At 38.3% G+C, this 18,643-nt stretch overlaps 1 protein-coding gene across 1 annotated transcript in view; it reads left to right on the top strand.

Moving 5' to 3' along the window:
• The window catches only part of LOC122814941 (zinc finger protein 850-like), a 476,075-nt gene that overhangs the window by 114,227 nt on the left and 343,205 nt on the right, over positions 1–18,643 (top strand). Inside the window, exons 4-5 of the mRNA XM_044087202.1 lie at positions 5,602–5,608; positions 6,181–6,313. Of these exons, the coding sequence (XP_043943137.1) occupies positions 5,602–5,608; positions 6,181–6,313 (140 nt within the window). The remainder of the gene's footprint in view (positions 1–5,601; positions 5,609–6,180; positions 6,314–18,643) is intronic.

Here is an 18,643-nt window from a genome sequence, read left to right as displayed (position 1 = left end):
CTGCTTGGGCAACAAGTTAAGGAGAGAGAATCTATTTGTGAGCAAGAGGGTAAAATGCTGAGGACTGTGGGAATCAAGTTTTCTACCCCACAAAGGACTTTTCAACAGAACCAAAAAAACACCAGGGAACTTTTGCTTTTGAAAATCCCAGCAGCTCCTGTACAGACAGTAGCAGGACTGAGCCTCCCAGGGCAGAAGGGAATTTCAGTCTGGGCACTGACCCAGAGGAAGAGCTGGTCCCATTAACCAGGAGATATGGGAGCCTTTTAGGGACTTTGCTCCTATGACCAGTGAAGGGTTGTCAAACCATTCCCCTCTGGAGGCAGTTGGGAACTGACTGTTCTTACATGCTCTGACATGGATGGCCATCATGACACATTCATTGGTAAGGAGAATCATATCCACAGGCTACTTTATTCCTTTTTGCACAACACCCTTAATGCAGGTTTTCACCTCCCACCAGTGCCACCCAAACAAAGAGAAACAACTTTAAAGGGGGACCAGAGCCTCCTCTTGAAGATAGAAATCCAAGAGGTTCCACCAGACCAGAAAGGATCCAAATTTTACTCCAGATTATTTTAGTGCTCAGAAAGACCAAGGATATGAGACTGATACTCAAGCATAGTCATTTTGTTAAAGAGAAGTCCTTCTGCATCATCAAGGTGCTGTCCATACCATTGTGCCTTCAGGCAGGGGACTGGATGTGCTCTCTGGATCTTCAAGTAATTGTCTACATTTAAAGATAGACAAGGAATCAAAAAGATTTCTTTGCTTCCAAGATGGGGCCAATCATTATCAGTCTAGGTCCTTAATATTTGGTCTCACCAAAGCCCCTTGGGTGTTTACCAAATGTATGCCCCCAAGCAACTCACATGTAACATCTAGGGATATGGATCTTCCTGTACTTAGATAATTTGCTGCTGGTGGCCCTGTTTATGGATCTACTTGTCCTAATGAGACAGTACTTGCTTTAAACTTGCCTGTCTTTGAGGATCACAGTAAATGTAAGCAAATCTCAACTGGAACCTTTAGATGATCTGTTTTTTTAGGGTGCTGACTAGACTTACAGAGGCAACTAGCAGTTTTACCACAGGACAGAATTTCATCAGTAGTTTCTGAGGTCTCAGTTCTGCTTCAGCAAGATCAGCCATCAGTAGCCTTAGTCTTCAGAGTGCTCAGACTAATGGCCGCCTCAGTACAAAAGGTTCCCCATGCAGGCTGAACATGAAAATGTTGCAGTTGGCACTTTGGGTCCAATGGAACCTATCCTGTTAACCAGTATTTCACAGGATCAGGTTATCTCAGGTTTCCAGACAGAGCTTAATCTGGTGGACAGATCCCCAAAATTTGTCATCAGGGACAGCATTCATGAAACCTGTTCCAATAGCAGGTGTAACCATGGACTTGTCTTCCTTTGGGTGGGTGGCATTTCTCATACAAGACTGTTCAAGGTTCATTGTCCACAGATGAGGCCTTTGTATATAAGCATACTTAGGATGAAAGCAGTTCTCTTAGCAGTTCAGTCTTTTCAGGATGTTCTCCCTTGGGGTGCAGTTGCCATACATTCGGACAATGTGGCTGTGGTATACTACATAAACAAGCAGAGGGGTAACCCAACCTTATCCTCTTTACAGAAAAGCAGTAAGAGCATGGGAATGGGTGGTAACCTTACAATGTTTTCAAATAGCAATGCACATACTTGGGTCTGTCAGTATTGTGGACAAACTGAGTAGATAAATCTTGCTGCCCCAAGGAATGGTCTCTCAACAACAGAGTGTCATGCAGCATATTCAAAAAGGTGTGGGAGGGAGACCTTGCTGTGGTCTTTTTGCTTCACCATTCAACACTAAATACCCTCATAGTTCATCAAGAAGGTTAGACATCCAGAGATGCATTCTCCCACAGTTGCCCCCTGGGTCTCCTTTGCATCTACTCCTTCTTCCCCTGTAACAAGACTGTTCCAGAAAGCCAAAGTCTGCAAGGCTCAGCTCATTCTGATAGCACCCTTCTGGTCCTGCCAGACTTGATTCCTATTGCAGTGGACTCATCTAAAAAAATAAATTCCTCTTTTTCTGTAGACCCCAGCTCTGCTAAGTCACATATCTGGGCAGCCTCACCAGACATTCAGTTCCATGTCCAACCACTTGGTTTCTCTATTTTCAGTAATGGCCAGGAACCTTCATTTTCCTCCACATGCAGTCAAACTCATTAAAGCTTCCCCGAAACCTTCCACAAGGAGAAGCTGCAAAGGAAAGTGGAAACAATTTTCACAGTGGTCTCATGACAGAAACATTTCAGTAGTTTCAACACAGAAAATATGCTAATCTTTTAATGTAATTGTACAAAGAGCAAGTTACTCACCAATCAAATTATTTTTGGTGGTAATTTCATTTTATTTTGATGGTTTTCTAATCCATTCCTTGGCTTCTCACAAATCTTGTAAGATCCTCATTAAAGAGGTTTTCCATTCCACACCTCCTACAAGCAAACCAGTCCCTGCTTGGGATCTGCAATTTGTGCTTGAATGTTTAACCAGACCTGTTTTCAAATCAGAAACTGCACTTTCAGTTGCCAGAATAATTTTTGAACTATATGCTTTTTCTCTTCCTAATACCTGTATATTGTTTTTCAAGACCAGATTTCCCTTTGGAGGAATCCATCTTTTTATGCCATAGTAGCCACACAGAATAATTTGAACCAGTATATTCCTCTTCCAATATTCTTTCCTAAGTCCATTAACAAAGGAGAGTACTTGTTACAGTGTTTGGATGTACACAGGTAATTAGGTTTCTGTTTGGATCATACAGAGAACTTCAGGAAAGATGAACAACTCTTTCTCAGTTTTTAGATAGCCCAAATGGGCCAAAAAGATTACTAAGACTACCGAAATAGATTTCTGACTGCATTTTCTTTTGTTACACTGCAACAGATGAACAGTTTATCATTCTACCAAAGGCTGATTTGGTTAGGACTCGAGCTAAATTCACAGCTTTTTGTGTTATCTTCCTGCCGAGGAAATAGCAACTACTTGGTCTTCATTAGATATCTTTTCAAGCATTACAGCCTTGACTGTATGTTTAGGAAAAGAACATTGTTTGGAGCAACTGCTCTTAAATGTTTGCTTGGCTAAGCCATCCACAGTAGCTGGGGACTCTCTCTGGATGTTCCAGTGTCTAGAAAGGACCTAAGAAATATATAAGTTATGTACTTACTGGAATGTTAGATTTCTCTGCTCTCTGTCCGAACACTAGAGCAACCCACCAACTTTTCACACACTAAATGGTCTGTATGTTGACTTACAGTTAGATTCCTTATTTTCCTTACTCTCTAGGTTTATATAGATATGTTAAATGTAGGCATTCTCCATCCAGAGGATTCAGCAGCATGTGGTAATGGCTAGGGATGAGTGGTAATGAGTAAGGAAGAGCTCAAGCTTGTGTTCATTGCTGTCAATAGAGGGTACCAAAGGCACCAGTCCTGATGTTCCAGTGTCCAGACAAAAACCACAGAAATCTAACTTTCCAGTAAGTACATTACATGTTTAAACAATGTGAGGGTATCCAGAAGTATAGCTAATGAATATCAGGTTATGGTATTATGCAGTGTATTGGAATATGTGTATCTTACCCAATCACTGATGGAAATACCTGCCAATTGTAAAACCAAGCTTTGGGGAGCAGAATTACTATAACCATTGTTCAATCATTGTAGGGACATTCCTTAGAGATGAAACTACAAAATATACATAGTGGGTGGAACCCTTTAGATCAAAGCTCATTTTAACTGGTGGTCTGTGAGAAAAGAGAAGCTGAATACAGTTAGCAAACTTTCCAGTAAATCAAAATGAGTTATGCCATATTTATCTAGGTTAGAGATGTAAGCATTTTTGTTCTAGTTATAATGTTGTAATCTTCATAGTATAATTAAAAAAAACAAACTCAAACATAGCCATGGATTTCTATGACTATAATGTGATACTTGCGTTTTAGTGTTTAACATAAAAATGCTCTTAATGAAGTATAATTGAGTCTGGGCTTTCAATAAGCTTTAAGTTGAATCTGCCATTTAAGCTTTTTTCTCTCACTTTCCATTCCGATTGCCCTGTAATGGACCTGAATTGAGTCTCTCAATTACATGAAAAACAAACTTCTCATAGCTTCTTTAGACTTGAATATGTTTAGACAGAGGGTTGATGAAATCCTTAAGCCTGATGTCTGACATGTTTTGCCACTCTTTTCTTGAGAGGGTTGTTCTTTGTAATGTAAAACTTTGCATTTTTGCGCAGTTTCCTCAGTATAGCACAAAGGTACTATTGCAGTCATATCTGGCAGTGCAGACATAACATATACACTTCCTATTCAAGTTTGAACATATAAAGTAATTCTTTTGGCTCATAAAACAGAACATTTGCAGTCCAGAGGGTTGCAGGGAAAGGTGCCTACCTATTCCTCTGTGAATATATTAATTTCTTTTTTAGCCAACTGCTAGTATTTCTTCCTTTTCAATAGATGTAGGGTGGCTGAGGGTCCAGAATCTAATTGATAGACTGTTTTCCCTTGTAATGCTCCAATTTTCAACCATTTTTCTTTTTATTAGACATGATCCTAACTTATTCCAAATATTCACCATTCTTTTATGTTTGTATTTTTTTTTAATTGGCTGGATGGCCTGTAATAGTTTCCTTCTAAGGGAGTGCAGCAGAGCTGGATCACTGTTTTGTTTAAGGAGTTTTATGGGTCCCTGTAGGTTGGCATGTAAATTCTTATTGTATCTTCTTCCCAGACCCTTCCTGCAGTTGATCTAGGCTAGTGAGAAATTGGTCCATCTCTCCAGAAACAATGGCTGTTCTCATTTTCTGTAATTTGATTACAATTTTCTTAATGATTTTGGGGTGCAGACTGTTAGCTGTAAATTCACTCATGTAGCTTTTCTGTATAAGTCATTCTTGAGATTCTTATTTGTGTCCTTATACATGGTAATGTCCAGAAAATTCACTTATTGTATTTATAATGGTTGGTGAACTGTAAAAAGTCCATTGTGTTTTTAATGCAGAAGAAGAAGCTGTGCAGCTTGTGCTGGGAGGCTTTCCACGTGATAAAGATATCATCAATAAAACAATAGTTACAATCCATATATTGACAGAAATCTTAGGTAAAGATAGTGGTGTCTTCCCATCTTGCAAAGGCTATATTGGCTAGGCTGGGGCTATGGCTCCTCCCACAGCTATCCCTCTTGTTTGTACCATTTAATGTGATTGGTGCTGATCCTTAAGCCCATGTACCTTTATTTACTATTGGTAAGGGGACTGGTCCAAAGCACCTTTTCAGCTACGACCAGAAAGCACAGAAACAAAACATGAATATTCAAGAAATATACAATGCATAAGAACAAATGCAAAATCAAATGTTTTAAAGGGTCTTGAAATAAACGTGCTTATTGCAGATGCTTATGCTTGCCACAGAATCATATGTACAGAGAAACATTACAGAGATAGCTGCTCTTAAACAGCAACAATGCAGTAGTTCTGGAGAACAGTGTATATCAGCTATAACCAGTTTTGTCTCCACTTATATTTTTATTCATTTTTTTTTTCTTTTCAAGAGATCAAGTAAGTCCAAAATGGGGGGGGGGGGGCACTCATAGCAAAAGCTTTAATCTTAAATTCCATATAAATGGATAAAGGCTCAGTGGCTGAACCACTTCCTGCTACCACTTGGTGACAAGGAGGAGGATTATACATGTTTTTTGTGAGGTTCATGAATGCCAAAGGATTGTGGTGTTCTAAGCTGGGAGACTGTCTGTAACTGTACAAACTGCCATACAGAAGTCCCTCTGAGTGAATATTAGCCAGTTTGATGTGAATGACTTTATAAGCTTTTGTAATTTTTAAAATTCTCACTCAGTTACAAAAATTCTGACTCCTTAGCATCTCCAATATTTTTGTTTTTATATCTGTGTGTCTATAACAGATGGCGCTTCCCCTCCCCATGAGTCATTTTAGAGCTGACAGCTCTTCTCGTTTGAAGTTATAAAATTTCCTTTTGTAAGGTTTAGGCAGAAGACAATATATAGCGTCCTGATATTTCTCTTCAAATACCCATATGGTAAGGTGAAGTAGGCGCAGAATGTTTGCTGCTTCTTCTGTTTGTTTTCATTGTTCATTTTCTGCTCTGTTCATAGATCATTGCCTTCTTTAAATTATTTGTTTCTCGTCTCTATTTCATGAAACATTATTTTAAGATTCAGTTTTCTACAAAACAGCTTCAGATCAGTGATGGCATTGATAATGTTGCTTCTATTATGTGGAATAAAGGTAAGCTCTTTTTCTAATACTTTAATCTCTGCATTTGTTAATGATGTCTTGGAATGTTTCCAGATTTTGTTTTTGTGTCCATTAGTGGGGGTCTGGTTCATTTTCCTCTGTTCCACTTGAAGCTTGTGGGTGTTGTCCTTTTATTTATTTAAGTTTGATGACCGGGGAAGTCCACTGGGCCATAAAGAGCCCATTTTCAGTGGAGACCCAGGGAGAAAAGCTCCAAGATATTGCAAATTACATGTTACAAAATAAAAGACAAACATTTCAACAGAAGCATGTAGCATTTACAGAAGAACAGAACAGAAGACCTCTAGTAAGTTAAACAATTAGACATATGGTTGTTAGCCCTTTGCAGGTTAGGTTAAACTAAACAATTGCCTAAGGACAATTTTGTCAATAAGCACTCAGAAATTCAACATCTAAACAGAGAGTAATAAGTTTTTAGGTAAGGTGAGCAGTTAATGAATGGAGAAAGTAGTAGAACATTTAAAATTGAAAGTATAGTATAATAGATAGCTTAGAAGAAATTATTCAAATAGGAAATGAAAGTTTAGGTAAAGAGGTAGTAGTGGTGGTAACTGGTAATGAAATTCAGAGCAGGGCAAAAAAAAAGGGGAAGGGGTTTATGTTGGAGCATGAGATGGGCATTCCCATTTGGATAAGAGATGAGAGAAAAGCTGAGATTTGAATTTTGTAAGGTTTGTAAGGTTGCATAGGTGAGGTGGAAGAAAGTTCCACTGTTTAGCTAAGGAGTAGGACAGTAGTAGATGGCCTGGAGGCCATGAAGGTTTTCTGTTTGTTCCCTGGAATTACTTTGCTGCCCTGGCTGTTTTTCCCCCTTGGGGCAGTTTTTTTTTCCTGTAAGTTCTTCTTTCTTTTCTTTTTTTAATATTTTTATTGATTTTAATAAATAAGTAACACATTTTAACATTACAGTACAAAGTAGAACTAGAAACATTTAAACAAACAAAATAAGCCATAACTAAACTATTTGCAAAGGTGTCTGTTAGAGATTATGAATATAAGGCTGAAATTAATTCGGTTGTAAATATGATGAAAGATAAAGCAAAGAATAAAACGTTTGCTTGAATATATGTATAGAGTTTAACAATGTAAAATGGGCATTCATAATATATGTATAACAGACAGGCTTATCTTCACAGCATCAGAAAAAGCCTAACAAAGCAATATTGGAAAGCAAGTATTACATGATTTTCTCATGTTTGCAGAACAAATATCTATTAACAGATATCCTTTTTTATAAACTCAGCAATATGTGATGTTTTTTTCAAAAGGAACAGAACAGATGTTTCCTTTCATACTTCTGTTATTCTGATTGCGTGCATGTGTGCATTTTCATATCAGCAGAAATCACAAAAGGACAATAGAACAGACATTATGTGACTTCCCTCAGAAGGCCAAAAAAGATACCAAGAGGAAATAAAATCTATATGTGTGACTAGCACTCTATATAACAATTGTAGTAATTCAGTTATGTGAGAGAGGGACAGAGAGAGGTATTTTGTAAAAGTCATCATTCACATCTGTAATGAAGAAAAACCTTGTAAATATATGCTACAATCTGACAGAAAGAGTACGTGTGGTTTATTATAAAATAAGTTATCTGTAACTGTGCTTATAGCTGCAAAATATATTTCTTTATCAGTGTGCAATTTAAAAGGCTTGTTGCTTTAAACAGACTACAGATGGAGTCATGCAAAACTCTGTGTCTCTGATTCAGCAGTAAACAGCACAGCAAGACAGTGTGTCTTAAGAAGACTTTGGATCCAGCACAGCATAAAAGCAGCTACATATGTAAAATAAAATTTTCAATGGTGACCCTAATGAACGTTCCTAGCCTGTATCCAAAAACAGGGGGAGTGAGTGGGTAATGCCTTGTATAAGGTCACTCCTGTAAAAGCACAGTAACTAACGTTTATGTGAAGTACTTCAGTTTTCTACAGTTTGTAGCAATACAGTTCATCAGACGTCTGAATCTGGAGAGACTGCAGTGCAGGAAGGTGAGCAGTGCCATAAATTCTCCAAAAAAGGTACAATACAAAGTTGTAAGACTGAAACTGCCAGCTTTGCTGTACCAACTTCACAAGTGACTACAGAGACTTTTCAACCATCTACAGTAAAGCAGCTTGGCCATCTGCCTCTCTGTTGACTGGTAAGAATTTTTTTTCTGTGTTACATACAGTATAAATGCCATAGAGGTAATAATAATAATAATAACAGAATGAAATGTATATACAGCATATTAGCAAATGTAAAACCTTATTAGGGCAAGTTAATAGTATGGCATTATGCAAATGGATTACAATATCTGACTAGTATCTGAAACAAAATCATGTGTGGTATAAAAAATGTTTATTCTGTGTAAAATGTCATAAAAAAGTATTGCATGCCATTATTCAAAGGTTAGACTGTACAAACAAAAATGGTAATGGTAAACAACCAGAAAAATTTAATATGCTTGCATTATATTCAAATGTTGAACAGTTATGTCCTGTCACCACATGTAAAAGGTTTATATTAGAGTTACAACAGGAGTCAAATCAGTTACTGACAGGACCTCTAGTACATTTTGTTACAAAAGAATGTAATAAACTTCTAAAAGACAGACAATGCGTTCAGGAAGTTTAGACAAGTTATACATACATCTTTTCAAAAGTGCATAGGAATTTTAGATTCAGCAGAACAGATTACTGAAAAATATCAGAAAGACCATGCAACATTACATGAAACTCTTCAACAGCAGTTACAGGATAAAGGAAATAAATTAGCTGAACTGACAGAGACTGACTTCCTCCACACATTGGAAAAGAGCAGGAAACTACAGCTGATCTGTACAAAAGAGATATATTTTCTAACATGTTTGTGTTTTGAAAATGGTTAAATATACATGGTAGGATGGTAGGATCTGATGTCTGGACAAATCATTCTCAAATGTTTAAAGCAATACATTTATCAACACTACAGTAAAGTAAAACAAATGACTGCCATTCTCATAGCATAGTTAAAAGGTAACCAAAACAGTTCTAGTGTATAAAAATTAAATAAAAATAGTTAATAAGAGTAAAGATTTAAAGTCACAAGACTGACATGCTTAAAGATTTAAAGTCACGAGACTGACATGCATGCATGTATTTTCTTTTCATCTAAAATACATCTGTTACAATGCACAAGAATAATAGGCAGCCAACAGCAAATATAAATAATGCAAATATAAACGTGTTAGTTAAGCTAACATCTATTTTGCTTTTTACAATTTTTTTATAATTGTATAGTAACACCACACCAGACAGTTAAAGTTCTGAATTTTAAAAATAAATAAAATCACAAATGGTATTAGTCAAACAGTTTTTGTAAAATTAATGGTAGGACAGTTAAATAAGTAAATAAAAAAATACTAAAATCCATGTAAGCTAATTGTAAAATAATGTCTATTTATGTAGTATAAATGCATAGTTATACAAATCATAAATACTTATTATATTTCTAAATGTTTTACAACTACATTCTAATTTCAAACTATAAGTGCATTAACAGATAATTTAAAGAACAATGCTAAAAAAAGTTAACTATAGTTTATAGAGTATAAAATGTGAACTTGGACCTTCCCAGACTAGATAAATAGTTACAGGAAATGTTGTAAAAACAAGATAAAAAACAAGATTGATTGCCAGTGGCTTATATTTTTTCTAAATTATTATTGTTATTAAAATATAATTGTTAAAATGTTTACAGGCAACACTATTTGGTAATTGTAATAAAATGTAACAATTGTGCATAGATGTCACTGATAATCTGTTTACAAGTAAATATTAAAAGTAGAAAACTTGAGTTGCATCAAGTACAGCCAGCAGATGGGCCATAATATACATACAGTTCAAATCAATTATGCAAAAAGGTATAAATACCTACTAGTGGTAATAAACAGCATAAGCTTTATAAAAATGATCAAATCAGACAAAGGTCCATAGTTTGTTAACTTAATAAAGCAAATAAACAATACTGCAATGCTGCAGGGGGAGGGGCACTTTCTTCATTTTACACTGACTGTATAAGCAGTACTGCACAAGGGTCTGAAACAGAGCTACAGGAAGAAATAATATTTCATTCCTTCTTGACAATACTCTTTTAGGGGGAAGGAAAAACAGGTATTAGTGCATAAGAAACACTGGTAAACAGATTAAATCTGAAAGTCCAAGATATTGTATGCAGGTTATTATTGTATTGTTTAGTATTAAATTGTATTTACAACCTGTTAAACTGTAAAGCTATACAAGAGACGGCTTAAAATTGCTTTATTACAGCTATACAAGCGAGAGTAAAAATATGTAAAAATTGAACAAGAATGGTCACTATTTTTAATAGGTTTTTGGCAAGACAATGTTGTTATGCAAAAAGCATAGTTGCCTCTGGTGGCAATTCCACTAGATACTTCTAAAGAGACATAAGAATTTTCCAAGATTTTGCTTGATATTAATGTTACTAAATTTGTAAGATTGGACTAAGTGTACTTTACAGTCTTTGTATGTACAAATGCAGAAAATTTCAGTACAAATGAAATTAATATCTAGCAATGAATATGTGTACAAAAAAAAATGGGTCCAGGATACCTACTAGATTGAAATGCATGAATAACAAACAGTCTGTATAAATACATACTATACAGGATACACTGTAATAAGTTCAAAGGTAATTTGTGAAGTTGTAATATTATCACTGGTTTTAAGTTGGAGTGTCATTACTGTTTTTTGGACCATCATTTTATCAGTAAAATAGTATTGGTTACCCCAGTTAGTGGAAAATTATATTAAAATATCGTACTCATACAGCTAATGGACTAATATGTACATTGCATTCGTTACTACATAAATCATGTTTTTTTTAATCATCAGGTATTAAATATACTGAAATAATTACATTCAAATATCTAAGCCCAGTTCAGTACTTTATGTTCACTTCACTGTGAACCAAGATGTTAATGGGCAGTTCAGAGACATGACCACAATGTTATAGTTAAAATTACATTGAAACTGTATATTTTCAGCAGTGTATAAATGATTGCAGTAGCACATAGTTCTTGTCTCTTGTAGTTAATTCAGCAGTTGCAAAGAGTTAATGGAACAGTTCTAAGTCATAAATTAAATTTGTAATTGCAAAGGAATAAATTAATCAAGTTTAAAAATAAAATTAAAGCAGACACAGCCCATAATTTATGAAATATTTTCACAGAATGGTCTGCAAAAGAAAAAGTTGTTAAATGCATTCAGTTTTGGTAGTAATAATTTTATATTATTGTATTAACTGTTTAAAATTGCATCTTGACTTGTATCAAAAGAAGACTAAAGGTTTTGTTTCTTAATGTGTTTTCTATATAATGTGATCAAAAATACATATCAGTGTAAAGTGTTTTGAGTATGTTTAAAAAAAAAGAGGAAATTGTTAGAGATTATGAATATAAGGCTGAAATTAATTCTGTTGTAAATATGCTGAAAGATAAAGCATAGAATAAAACATTTGCTTGAATATATGTATAGAGTTTAGCAATGTAAAATGGGCATTCATACTATATGTATAACAGACAGGCTTCTCTTCACAGCATCAGAAAAAGCCTAACAAAGCAATATTGGAAAGCAAGTATTACATGATTTTCTCATGTTTGCAGAACATATATTTATTAACAGACATCCTTTTTTATAAACTCAGCAATATGTGATGTTTTTTCAATAGGAACAAAACAGATGATGTTCATCGTGTTTCACTGTTGCAGTCATTACACTTGGGTTATCCTGCTGGCAGGCTACCCACAGTCGGCCTGAATTCCAAAGTCCTGGTCCAGCATTGGTTGCTGTCACATCTTCCCTGGCGTCAGTGCGCCAGGGGTATAAAAGATGCAGCCGACGCCATTTTCTTCAGTCTTTCTTGCCGCGCGGTGCCCGAAGCAAAAGCAGTTTGCAAGTGCCAGTCAGCCGACTCCTGAGATTTTCAAAATTGAATTTCAGATCTGAAGTCTTCAATAAAGCTAAGTACCCCATTGGGGAAACTTTTTTCTTGCTCCAGACCGATGTCAGAAAAAGTTAACAATTGTATTTCTTGTGGGAAGCAAATACCTCATAAGGATTTTCATTTTTACTGTATTCCTTGCCTAGGCCCTGATCATGATGTTGCTAGCTGTCGGTTTTGTGCTAGATTTAACCAACGCACTATTAAGCGTCAGTACGATTTTGTCTTTCATTACTTTGGCCGAAGTTTTAATTATATAATGCCATCGGAACAGCCGACGACCGGAGTTTATAAAAAGCACAAGGAAAAGGAAAAGGACAGGCATTCGAGGTCCAAAACTGACGACGAGGCCTCCACTAGGCCAGTCGCTGGTTCGCCGGTTCTCAGTGAGGCGCTTTCGCAGCCCCTGACGCCTGCTACCTCAGAGCCTCAGGCCGCTTCTGACTCCCACGTGGAGACAACAAGGCCTCTGGATACTCAAGGTATTGGACACTCGGAAACTATTCCCTCAGATGGGTCCAGAGCCGCTGAGCAGGCATTGACTTCTGAAGGTGTTTTCAGACCTACACAGTTATATGTCAAGCCAACCTCAGCTTCCAAGGCAAAGACTAAAACAGCTTTAAAGACAAAGAAACAAGTACAGCATTCTCCTGGACAGACTTCCATGCCTAAGAAACAGATGCTTAAAATGGTGGAAGACCTAATTACTTTGATCAGGGGTTCCTATCCCCCTCCTGAGAAGAGGCCTAGGCAAGACACAGAATATGATTCTTCACATCAGGTTTCCATTTCCTCTGACTCTTCTTCAGAACAGGGATACTCTCTTCCTCCCTATCAGGATTCTGATGCTGAAGAATCTATTCCTTCAGCCTCTCCTCCTGAGGATTACTCTTTTGGGGAAACCCTGTATACCATGAGGGAGCATTTTCACTGGGAGAGCCAAGATTACTCAGAATCTAAGAAAAGGCTCAGAGACTTTCTTTTACTGCCTCAGCACAGACCTCTTGCTATTCCACCTGTTCTAGACATTGTGGATGATGTATTTTCAGAGTCCAGCCTGTCTCCTGACTATTTACCCCCTGCTCCTGTTAAGCCAGACAGATACTACATGGTTCCAGATTCTCATAAATGTCTATATAAAAACCCTGCTGCTGACCCAGAAACTATATCTCAGGGTCCCAAAGCGGTCAAGGCTTCCACTGCAAAAAACCCTGTCCCCTCTGATAGGGATTCTAGGGCACTGGACAGATGGGGGAAAAAAGTTTACACTTCTGCTACCCTGGCTGTAAGGGCTTTAAATTGTCAGTATCATATGCTTAAATATCAGCAATACTTAATGTCACTGCTAAAACTGAAAATGTTGACAAATTCTGAATGTTCTGAAAACAAGGAAATGCAGGATTTATTGCATGCAGCTGAACAAGTAGGAAAGCATAATTTGCAATGTGGTTTTGACTCACTGGAGGCCTCTTGCAGGGCCGCTGTTACAGGTTCTGTCATTAGAAGGCATGCTTGGTTAAAGGAACAGAATCTGCCTGATCATGTTAAAGCAAAATTATTGGATGCTCCATTATAGCATGATACTTTGTTTGGTGTTAAGGCAGAAGAGGTGTTGAAGAAAATGGAGGATAAAGCAAAATCTGTGCAGACAGTAAAGGATTTCTTACAGGTACAGCCACCCAGATTTAGCAAGAACTGGCCTTCGAAGAATTGGTCCTTTCCAGTGTCAGACAGACCACAAAGAGGCAGATACAGATGCCCTAGAGGCAGACCCCAGCCCCAAGGCTCATACAGGCCTAAACAATGGGGTGCTTCTACCTCCAAAAGCAGAAAAGACAAATCACAGCCATATAGGAAACAGTCCCAATGACGTTCCTCTGCCAATGCCAAGTACTTATCTTTTGGCAGCACTCTTAGGGGGAAAGCTAGCACTTTTTCAACAAAATTGGCACATGATCACCCAGGACAAATGGGTCTTGAATATAGTCTCTCAGGGCTACAGGTTCCACTTTCACACCCTTCCAAAGATGAAAGGTATGCCAGACCTGCCACACAATCAATGGGCAGAGGCACAAAAGCAAGTTTCATCTCTCATGGACATGAGGGCTATTCAGGGAGTACCACAGCAAAAGCAGGGACAGGGATTTTACTCAAGACTTTTCTTGGTACCCAGAAAGGACAAAGCCTAGAGACCAATACTGGACCTGTCTATTCTAAACACTTTTCTGGACATTCCAAAATTCAAAATGTTGACTCTGCAGCAGCTTCTGCCCATGCCGGGCAAGAAGGCTTGGCTTGTAACATTGGACCTCAAAGAGACATACTTGCATGTCCCAATCAGACAATCTTGCGGAAGATAACTCAGATTCATAGCTGGCTCAATGCACTACCAATTCTCTGCACTGCCCTTTGGCTTATCTACTGCACCCAGGGTCTTCACAAAATGCCTGGCACCAGTAATTGCATTTTGCAGACAAAGAGGAATTCAAATATATCCCTACTTGGACGACTGCCTTATTCAAGCAGAGAACAAAGACATTCAACTGAAGCATCTGGCGTTTGTAAAAAAGATTACTAATTTGCCTAGGGCACACAGTAAACGAAAAGAAATCAAAACTAGTACCCTCTCAAGAGATAATATTCCTGGGTGCAAGCTTAAATAAAACTGCCCAGATGGCTTATCTCACGCCAGACAAACAAAGGCAACTGACTTCTTACTTCGAAAAGATGGCAACAAAGACCCGGTTATCTGCAAGAAAGATTCTGCAGGCTTTGGGCTTCATGGCATCCTGCATTCTGCTAATTCCATATGCAAGACTGCATATGAGGAAGCTACAATGGTATCTAAAAAGTGTTTGGACTCAACATTGCCACAGCCTGGAAACATTAATTACCCTCATTCCCTGCCTGCAACAGGAGTTTCGATGGTGGGCACAGGCCTGTCACCACAACAAGGGACAGCCATTCACTTTACCCACAGCCAGGCAGACACTAACAACAGATGCATCAGATTATGCCTGGGGGGCCCACATGGCAGGAAAATGTATTCAGGGCACATGGCCTGCAAGCCAAGTGCATCTTCATATCAATCAAAAAGAAATGCTAGCTGTACAGAATGCCCTGACAGCCTTCAAGGATTTACTCCATCCAGGACAACTGCTGATAAAGATGGACAATACTACAGTCATGTGGTACATAAACAAGCAAGGGGGCACACATTCCTACCCCCTCTGCAGATAAGACATGACTTTGTGGAACACAGCATTGGCTTATCAAGTACACCTGCAAGCACAATTCCTGCCAGGAGAGACAAATACTCTGGCAGATGAACTAAGCAGAAACCTCATGGACCCTCACGAGTGGAAACTAGACCCACAAGTTTTCAGTATGATAACAAGGAAATGGGGATGCCCAGACATAGATCTATTTTCCTCCCCTCAGAACTGCCAACTAGAGAGATTCTGCACAAGGACTTATCACAAACAAGCATGGAAAGTGGATGCTCTATCATTCAGCTGGAAAACCCTTACAGTATATGCCTTTCCTCCACTGCCTCTCTTCCCCAAGGTACTCTTAAAGGTCAGACAAGAGAAGCCAAAAATGATACTGATTGCCCCAGACTGGCCACGCCAGCACTGGTATCCAATCCTAAAGAGTTTGTCTCAAGCTCCAGCCTGGACATCACCTCAAATTCCTCATCTACTGACCCAACAAAACAATCAGATCCTGCACAGCCAACTCAGAACACTAAATCTGGCTGCATGACGAATAATATAACTACTCAGAACACACCTCTCTCTAAAGCAGTTATGGATGTTATTCTGGAGGCCAGGAGGCCCAGCACCAGAAAATCTTATGCAGAAAAATGGAAGAGATTCTGTGCTTGGAACCAGGCACAAGGAATTGACACACTTGTACCAAATATTCCTCAGATTTTACAATACCTAACTGAGATGCTGGACAAAGGCCTATCCTTCTCATCAATTAAGATCCATGCCTCTGCCATTTCAGGTCATTACAATATGGACCCACCTATGTTTTCACATCCACTGCTAAGGCAGTACCTCAGAGGGGCCAAAAACATAAGACTTCCAAGGAGAGCACAAATACCTGCATGGGACCTCAATTTTGTCTTGGAAAAGCTCACACTAACTCCTTTTGAGCCAGCCAATACAGCTGAGATAAAATTCTTATCATGGAAAACAGCTCTGCTCCTAGCAATAACTTCATCAAGAAGATTCTCAGAGTTACAGGCATTGATGGCTGTGGAACCTTTTATTATTTTCCATCCGGACAGGGTTTCTCTGAGGACAAACCCAACATTTATGCCTAAGGTAGTGTTCAGTGTGGCTCTTAACCAAACCATTCATTTGCCTACCTTTTATCCAAACCCACAGAATAAAGGGGAGAGACTTCTGCATTCTTTGGACATACACAGACAGCTACGCTTCTACTAAAACTAAAGCTTTCAGAAAGACTGAGCAACTTTTAGTGGCATATGCTGCAGGATCGCAAGGAAAGGCTATTTCAAAGCAGACTATTTCAAAATGGATAGGCCACTGCATTTGTTTCTGCTATTCACAACATGGAAAATCAGTGCCTAAGGGCATTAGGCCACATTCAACCAGAGCAGCAGCCACTTCAGCAGCCTTCCTCAGAGGAGTACCAACCAAGGATATTTTGGAGGCTGCAACTTGGACTTCAGTGCACACTTTTACAAAGCACTACTACTTAATTCTATTTAGGCCCAGTCACCCAACCTCAGCTTTGGGATTCAACCCAAGTGTAATGACTGCAACAGTGAAACACGATGAACATTGTACACTTGTGTACCTACCATAAATGTAGATGTTCGAGTGTATTCACTGTTGCAGTCCAGGTTACTCTCCCACCATCCCCCTTTCTTTGCTGGGACTTATCTGTACTTCTCTATTCTATACAACCTATGTGGTGTATTTGCTTGTAGATGAAGGTAATGTTTATGTTAGTGCATGCTTTTTATAAGCAGAATTTTTAGCCTACCCTTTTGGGGGCACCTGACATCTGGGACAAGAAAAACTGAAGAAAATGGTGTCGGCTGCATCTTTTATACCCCTGGCACACTGACGTCAGGGAAGAGGCGACAGCAACCGACGCCGGACCAGGACTTTGGAATTCAAGCTGACTGCGGGTAGCCTGCAAGCAGGATAACCCAAGTGTAATGACTGCAACAGTGAATACACTCGAACATCTACATTTATGGTAGGTACACAACTGTACTTTTCCTTTCATACTTCTGTTATTCTGATTGCGTGCATTTTCACATCAGCAAAAATCACAAAAGGACAATAGAACAGACATTATGTGACTTCCCACAAAAGGCCAAAAAAGATACTAAGAGGAAATAACAAAATTTATGTGCGTGACTAGCACTCTATATAACAATTGTAGTAATTCAGTTATGTGAGAGAGGGACAGAGAGAGGTATTTTGTAAAAGTCATTATTCGTATCTGTAATGAAGAAAAACTTTGTAAATATATGCTACTATCTGACAGAAAGAGTACATGTGGTTTATTATAAAATAAGTTATCTGTAGCTGTGCTTATAGCTGCAAAATGTATTTCTTTATCAGTGCGCTATTTAAAAGGCTTGGTGCTTTAAACAGACTACAGATGGAGTCATGCAAAGTTCTGTGTATCTGATTCAGCAGTAAACAGCACAGCAAGACTGTGTGTCTTAAGAAGACTCTGGATCCAGCACAGCATAAAAGCAGCTACATATGTACAATACATTTTTCAGTGTCTACCGAATAACAAAAATTCTAAATAGTCTTAAAATCAATTTAAAGAGAAAAAAAAAATCATGTTTGCAAGTTTTTCTGTTGATGTTCATCAAGTTTCACTGTTGCAGTCATCACTGTAGGGTTCATTCTGCCGGCAGGCAGTCCTCGGTCGACCAGAATCCCAAAGTCTGGATATGGCGTCGGCTGTTCAGTCATGCTCCCTGACGTCAGAGCGCTAGGAGTACAAAGCTGCCAGCCGACGCCATGTTCTCCAGTCTTTCTTGCCATGCGGTGAAAGCAGTTGACTCCTGATATTTTTCTTCAGTCCAAAGACTTACTTCTTCTTCTCAAAGCTAAGTATCAAACTTTTTCTTGCTCCAGTCCGATATCAGAAAAGTTAATAATTGCATTTCTTGTGGGAAGCAAATACCTCATAAGGATTTCCATTCTTACTGTATTCCTTGTTTAGGCCCTGACCAGGTTTTGTGCTAGATTTAACCAACGATTAAAGCGGAATTTTGCTTTTCACTACTTTGGCAGGCGATTT

Source organism: Protopterus annectens, chromosome 11.part0, assembly GCF_019279795.1.
Source record: "Protopterus annectens isolate FY-2018-M chromosome 11.part0, PAN1.0, whole genome shotgun sequence".
Taxonomy (NCBI): Eukaryota; Metazoa; Chordata; order Ceratodontiformes; family Protopteridae; genus Protopterus; species Protopterus annectens.
The sequence above is the reverse complement of the archived record's forward strand: the minus strand, read 5'-3'. Positions and strand labels throughout refer to the sequence as shown.